The sequence below is a fragment of the Leptonychotes weddellii genome, chromosome 9, assembly GCF_054177405.1.
Source record: "Leptonychotes weddellii isolate Sample4059 chromosome 9, ASM5417740v2, whole genome shotgun sequence".
Taxonomy (NCBI): Eukaryota; Metazoa; Chordata; class Mammalia; order Carnivora; family Phocidae; genus Leptonychotes; species Leptonychotes weddellii.
This window is the reverse complement of record NC_138377.1, coordinates 108,899,184-108,906,719: the sequence shown is the minus strand read 5'-3', so window position 1 is coordinate 108,906,719 and position 7,536 is coordinate 108,899,184. Positions and strand designations below refer to the sequence as shown.

At 52.6% G+C, this 7,536-nt stretch overlaps 1 protein-coding gene across 7 annotated transcripts in view; it reads right to left on the bottom strand.

The window, feature by feature from the left end:
• Positions 1-7,536, bottom strand: part of APBA2 (amyloid beta precursor protein binding family A member 2) — a 223,033-nt gene that overhangs the window by 19,458 nt on the left and 196,039 nt on the right. For 6 of the 7 annotated variants that reach the window (XM_081831510.1, XM_081831511.1, XM_081831514.1 and 3 more), the window contains 3 exons: positions 5,845-5,990; positions 4,776-4,811; positions 1,506-1,592 (listed from right to left, as the gene is read on the bottom strand). In XM_081831510.1, coding sequence (XP_081687636.1) covers positions 1,506-1,592; positions 4,776-4,811; positions 5,845-5,990 — 269 coding nt within the window. The remainder of the gene's footprint in view (positions 1-1,505; positions 1,593-4,775; positions 4,812-5,844; positions 5,991-7,536) is intronic. The other variant, XM_081831517.1, reaches the window with a different exon arrangement.

The window sequence follows — 7,536 nt, the reverse complement described above, 5'->3', positions numbered from 1 at the left end:
ATGGGTTAGCCTGGTGATGGGTATTAAAGAGGGCACGTTCTGCATGGAGCACTGGGTGTTATGCACAAACAATGAATCATGGAACACTACATCAAAAACTAATGATGTAATGTATGGTGATCAACATAACAATAAAAAATTAAAAATAAATAAATAAAACACATTTACTGTTTAGCTCTGTTTGTTGCAAGGGCCCAGGAACAAGGAGACCCCTGCGACGGTGAACACGGCCAGCACCCAGGTCTTTGTTTCTGTAATATTGTTCCCCACGAAAAGGAACTGTGTGTAGCTCCTCGAAGAAACGGCTGATTCCAGGTCTGGGGCAGGGAAAGCGTAAGGGGAGCTCGGAATGCCTCACTACCTCGGAAAGCAAGGACGTGATCAGCGACTAAAGGGAAGATGTCAAAGCCACACAGGACCCAGTTTAAAGGTCTCTGGCTGAATTGGGGATCACCAGAGCGCCAAAAAGAATAATGAGGATAATAATTAAAACACAAGTTAAAAAAATTCATCGGTCCACAGTGAAGAGAGAGAGAAAGAAACAATAAGTCTTCTGCACGGGGCAAGGTCTGATAATAAAAGTGGAGAGCATGAGATAATTAGGAAATGCACCATTTTTTTACTTCCGGTGTTGGAACCAACTCAAGCAAGATGATCACTGGGTGCCAAAACCTGCAGCCAAAATGGGTATTGGGGAATAGGGTCCCCACACATCCAGAGCGTCAGCACACAGATTACTTGCTGATGACAAAGAAGCAAAGGGGTCATTACTCCAGCATCTGGCCGTCCTCCGTCCTCCAACGGGCCCAGGAATGGAGGTCTGACCCCAGGGACAGTGGGGCCTCCCTCTCCCTCAGCAAACCTCAAGGACACAGCACTGCCTGAGGCCTTCCCGACCCCTCCCTCCCTCTGGCCCATGCCCCTGGCCTCCTCCCTCCTTCTCCTCGGCTCACTTGTTCCTCACAGATCTGTCTTCTCCACCAACAGCAGTGATGAAGGCCCAGGAAAAATGAGTAGAACCTGACCACAGCACAGGGTTCACAGGTAGAAAATCTTAAGACAGCCCCACCCCTGCTGGAAGACCACCCACTCAGAGGGCCGAGGGCTCACACGGCATTTCCACCCTCCCACTCGATTCCCCAGGCCTGGCATGCACAGGTTTCAGGAAGGCCCTTCTAGAATCCTGATGGTGAGCACACAGCTTCCGACTCCCCGCTCCTTCCCCTTCATTTTGCCTACTTAATCCCAGCTGCAGCAAACCTACACCACGGGCTTTTCTCTTCCCAGCCTGGTGCTCCTCGGCCCCCTGCAGCTCACTCTAGATTCTACAACCACAACTCATTCAAGACCGGGGGTCCGGAGCAACTGTCCTGGGGGACAGTCCTTCAGCTCATTCCCAGAGGGAAAGTTCTCCCGCAGCTAGACCTCGTTCTCCTCTAGTCCCTGAGGTGGGAAGTTAGGGGCTTAAGTACATGATTTTAAACAGCGGTCTTTAAAACGCTTACCTGTGTGTCCGCATTTAACACCTTGATCCTCTGGGTGGAGATGAAGAGATCCACTTCGGTCAGAGTCTGGGCATCCCCCTCCGAATTCTAAGAAAGGACAGTGGATACTGTTACAAATAAAAAAAAAAACAAGAACAAAAAACTAACTTGAACAAAGGCCTGACAATTTTACTAATGACCCTGAGCGCCCCTAGAGGGAAACGCTACTCCAGCTTGCAGCAGCCATGGGAAATCTAAATTGCATGCCGCCTTCCAGCACAATCCTTAGCGAAGTGAGTTCTAAAGGCAGTTAGCACAGGGCGTGAAGAAGGAGGGAGGAGACAGCTTCCGGAAGCCTGAGCATGGAGGGGGGGCAGACGCCTGGGGTCTTGGGTCCCAGCAGTCAAAGCGCAGCCCCTCCACTCCCTAAAAAGTAGGCCTGCCTGCCAACCCTTATCAAACTCGGCAAAGGCACAGGATCTGTGTACTCAGGCTACATACGTTTCCGGGATTTGGGATTCCAAATATCCCCAGGAAATGGGGAAGGAATTTTCAAAGACGATGGATTAGAGCGTCAGCATCTTCTTCTGATTTAAATAGTCCTAGTTATGTCAACCCCCGAGCAGGCTTAATGCTGATCTTCCAAAAACCCTAAGGGAAGCAAGACCCCAACAGGACTCAGTGCTGCCCTCCCAGCAACATGGGAAAAACCAGAAGAAGCTGTCACACAAACACCCCTGTTTTGTAAGCTCCTGGAGTGTGTTCATCCCATGGCCATTACTTATGTGTCCACGGAATGTTCTAGAAGCTGAGTGAACTATGTATTCAGGGTCTGCTCTAAACCAGGACAGCTTTTCATTGCTTTTTACAACCATGGGAATCCTAATTACTACTGCACAGTGGTAATGAGATACAAACTCTTCCGGTTTACCCACTGAGGTAAGAAATTCTTTATGGTCACTGGGGGCCCACAATGGCATATCTTCCACTTCAAAAGAGCAGAAACTGTGATTTAATTCCTCACTAAAAAATCCGAAATCTAAAATCCCCCTGCTGACAATTCCTCAAGAAATTGGAGTCGCAGAGAGGCCCTGTATAATATTGATAAATTTGTATTGCAGCTCAGTTTTCAAGAGAAAAGGTCTTTGGGGCTTCCAGCCCACCATGAGGTGACACTGTTTTTAACTGATTTTAAAAGAGAAGAGAGTTCAAAATTACCCAGTTGAAAACAGTCTGCAGGAATGTAGAGGAACTACTTTTTCTCTGATTTGAAAAACCGGATTATAGTGTATGCCCACAAGCTTTTAAACGTTACATATTACAGGATTGTTCCTCAAAACCCTCTTGCTTGAGAAAGTAGGTTGGGCCAGAAGCAAAAAAAAAAAAAGAAAGTAAGTTGCAGGTGGACTTGGTTTTCGTGACAGTTTCTGGAGGAAACTCGAGTCCTGTGCACTTAATGAGAGAAGAGTGACAAACGTGAAGCTGAGCAGGCTCAAACTGGGGGTGAGCAGATGAAGCCAAAACCTGATCGGCAACAGGGAACAGCAAAGCTCGCCCGTGATACGCTCTGCTGGAGGAAAGGGGGAGTGTCAATAGCAGGAATCCAACAGAGAGCCACCAGGCAAGAGGGTGGGCATGTCTGTGGATGGGGGGGCCATGACCCCATAGTCACCAGCAGGTTAGCTGTGCGGGGGACACTGCTTCCTCCTGGTCCCAGACTCGTGAAGCACCCTCCTCTCAGCACTTGCCTGGCCAGATGTGAGCAGACCAGAAAAGGGGCCCTCAGCAACGATCCCGAACATCTCCTTGCCTGCAGGGAAGAACAGCTCTCCAGGTTTACAGCAGGCTGCAGAGGCTGCTCCGAGCTGGATGCACCCGCTCCAGGCCCCTCTGGGCTCCCCGGATAGCAGACCGAGGACCGGGCTGCGGCGTACAACAGAGCCCCGCTCCAGCTGCCTGGTGCTTGGGCAGCCTAGGGGTGCCCTGGGCAAACTGCAGGCTAGGCGCCCCTCTCCCTTGGGGGGAAGCCTACCCCAACTACAGCTCTGCAAAGCCAGGCCCATCTACGCTGCCTGGAGGCACCGAGCAGAAAGCTCGCTGGGCAGAGGGAGATGGGTGAGTTCCTTCCTCTCCTACAGCTCAAGGAATCCAAGGAGACACCACTGGGCAAAGAGCAAATATCACAGGGACAGAAGTCTCACCGCAGGAGGAAGGGAGCGCCCAGACAAGCTCCTGTGGCCACGCAGACAGAAAATGGTTTTCTAGGTGGGGAATGGAGGACTAAATCTCTTGCCGTTTAAGCAACAAGCCTGCACCAAATCAGTGCCTTCTGACCCCGAGCATTTGAGATTTCCTGTATTGGGAGGACCCAGCATTTACTAAATGACCAGGTTTACAAACAAATGACTGGAAGTCAACTTGATTTTTTTTAATGTTGGCTCATGCTGCAGAAACTTTCCCCTACCCTTTTTTTTTTTTTTAAAGTATGCTCCACACTGGGCGTGGAGCCCAATGCAGGGCCTCAACTCACGAGCCTGAGAGCAAGACTTGAGCTGAGATCAAGAATCAGATGCTTGGGGCGCCTGGGTGGCTCAGTCGTTAAGGGTCTGCCTTCGGCTCAGGTCATGATCCCAGGATCCTGTGATCGAGCCCCACATCTGGCTCCCTGCTCAGCGAGAAGCCTGCTTCTCCCTCTCCCTCTCCCACTTCCACTCCCCCTGCTTGTGTTCCCTCTCTCGCTGTCTCTTTCTCTGTCAAAAAATAAATTAAAAAATCTTAAAAAAAAAAAAAAAAGAGTCAGATGCTTAACCGACTGAGCCACCCAGACGCCCTGCAGCAACTCTTTCCAGTGGGGAACGCATCTCCTGGGCAAATTGACCTTCTCACCATCATCCTGATTTAGTAAATTAAGCTTAATGAGTCTTTAAATATCAGAACAGTTTAATTAATTTTGTACAGGAGGCCTAAGCGCTAAATGTGTCACATGATCATATCAAATGTCACCCGTAAAAACGTCTGTGTGAAACAGTGATATCGCGGCATTAACCACGTTCTAGCACAGGAGACACTAAACAAGAAATTTATAAAAAGGGCAATGATGAGATTCTTCTGTTAAGTGGGTGGTTAAAAATTTAAAAACTTGTCTGTGGTTTTGTTCAGAAGTCTATCTACCAAGGGAAGAGGAAAAAGCTGTTTGCCACATGATGTATGTTCCTACAAACGGGACCGCCCCCCCCCAAACTGCACAGGACGAGGCCCAGAAACCCAGGCAAACCCCTCAGCCCTACACACCGCTTTTTTCTTGATCTTAGCAGCCTTTTGCATCCTCTGAGCAGCATGTAAGAGAAAAGAAAAACGGATAAAGGAAGAAAGAAAGGAAGAGAAGGAAGGGCGGCCAAGTTATTTTGGTCTTGTGTCAACACCCTGGGACTCCGACCTTGTGCTCAGGGGAAGCCCCCCTGCAGGGGCAGGATGGGTGGGTGGCTGCCATGTCAGCGAGCACACACACTGACCACAAGAAGCACCCCCACGTGTCCCTCGAGCACTGGGAATCACCAACCACCCCCCAGATCTGCGAGGACGAGACTGGGGACGGACGGACGGAGCGATGCCACTGGTCTGCAGAGGAGAACCGGGCTTTCAGGCAGAGGAGCAGGGCTGGGTGTGGGGCAGGAGGGCCCTGGGCTCTGTGCTTCTCTTCTCCTGGCCGCCATGGGCTCGTGCCCCAGGCCCCTGTGCCTCCATAAAGGAGGTCAGTGCACAATGAGGACAGAGGAGGGGCCTGACGTGGTTTCTCAACCCCAGGGGCTGGCAGCATCCAAGGACCCCCTCCTGCCCAGAGGGGGCACCTCCGCGGACCACCCTGCCCTTCTCCCTGGACCCCATTAGCTTTGCGGACTTGGCCTCATCCTCCCCCTGCCCGGCTGCACCCACTGTTCACAACCAGGTGATTCCGTGTGTACCCAGCGCAGCAAGCACGTCATAGTGTTTCTTGAGGTCATGAATTTAATTGACACATGGGATTTGTTTCCCATTCTGCAAGCACTTTGGTGCCAAAGACACACATACCATCAAAATGGGACTTGAGGCTCCATCCCAACATGTTTTATGAGTGGAATGCTGTGGACCAATCGCCTTTAAAAATCATACTCCCAGTGGCCGGGTGGTGGTTCCTCGTGAACGAGCCAACTGCCCCTGCCCCCGACCCCAGCATTCTTCCAGACAGGCCAAAGTCGCCCTTGGCCTCGCCAGGCGCCTCAGGCCTTCCTGCTCTCCGTGCTGAGGGCTGTGGGGTCACCCACCCCCACTCCAGTGCCCCCTCCCCCAAAGTGAACCAGGGCTCTGCTACGCCTACCAGTACCTTGACCCGGCTGACAGCCTCCTGCGCCTGCATCATTCTGATGTTTTTGGAAGGGTTACGTTCTGAGAGCAGCTGGGTGGACCCCAGGTAGTTGGCAGCAAAGATGATCCCATCAATGAGGTCTTCTGGTTCACAGGGCCCTGGAACTGATGAGGGCACAGTTAGCATCCTCCCAGAGGACAAAGCAACAAGGCCGCGGGGACAGGGGACAAAGGCGAAGGGCCGACCCATCGCCCATCTGCAGCCTGCAGAGGGAGGCCAGTCTCCTTCCCTCATCCCGCACGGTGTGCGGTGCGAGGAACTATGCAAAATCAACACCCAGGCCAGAAAAGTCCACGTGCATGGCTCAGGAGGACAGTTCCAGGGCCTCGGGCAGTTGTCACTCAGGGCACCTCAGCCTCCAAGGTGAAAACCACATGCTGCAATCCCAGAGACGCGCTTTCCCAAACCGTACAGCATTTCCGTGCCTGCCCCAGAGCCCTCTGGGACTCAGGGCAGGGAGCAGAAACTGCCCACTACCCTTTAGCTCTTCTGGGGCCTTCTCTTCCATTTCTGCACTGTAGGGCTCTGGTCCTGTCACATGCCCGCCTGGGTGGGTCCCCACATCCCACACACATCCCATACACCCTCATCCCATACACCACTGGGTAACATGGTCCTTGCTTCCCCCGCTGCCTCTAGACCACTGCTGTCAGTGGAATTTTTGCCACGATGTAGAATGTTCTAGCTTGGTGCGGTTTAATACGGGAACCACTAGCCACGTGCGGCTTTGGAGTACTTGAACTGGGCCTACTGCAAGAGGAAATTTTTAAAATTTTATGCAATCTAATTAATTTACATAGAAATAGCCACATGTGGTTAGTGGCTCCTGTCCTGGACAGGCAGCTGTAGGTAAGGTCAGCAAACCCTTTCCTCGAGGAGCTAGATGGAAAATATCTTAGGCTTTGCGGTCTGTGTGCAACCAGTCACCTCTGCATCCAGAGGACCAAAGCAGGCCCAGGCCATCTGTCTATGAGCAGGCATGGCTGTGCTCCGGGAAAACCTCATGCACGGACCCGGGTGGCTGGGAGAATTTGGCCCTGGGTCCACAGTCTGTAACCTGTGGACCATCGCTCGGCCTTCCTTTCCGTGTCACTGCCTTCTTCTCTCTCCCTGCCCACCCCTCGGCCAGACCCTTCCTTCTGAGGGACCTTGGCTCTGGCTCTCAGGCTCCCCCTCACTCCAGGGTCCACAGGGCTGGCTGTCCTGTGGCTCCCTGGTCCCCATGACCAGCAGTCCCCTCTGCGCCCCCCCCCACCTAGCTGTTCCGTGTTCTCCCCTCTGACCCACTCTGCTGCTAAAGGCATCAACCTGCCTAGTCTGGATGCCGCTCTCCACCAGTCCCATAACATCTGCCCAACACCCTCGACTCCCCGCCCCACCTGTCGGCCCCAGGGCCTCGGCACAACTCCAACCACCTGTTACCTGCAGGCCTGCAGCTGGAAAGAGCCAGAGCCGCCCAACAAGGCAGACTGGTTCCATTCCAAATTCAAGGACCAAAATGCCCTCAAAACTTGCTGGTGACCTCGAAAGATGCCCCTGAGAAGTGCCCCCTCTCCCTCTGGGCAAGCACCATTTCATACCTTCCCCCATCTCCTCAAACCTCCAGCTGCCCCTCCCTTGGCTGTACTTGACAGAGCATCACCTCCGCTC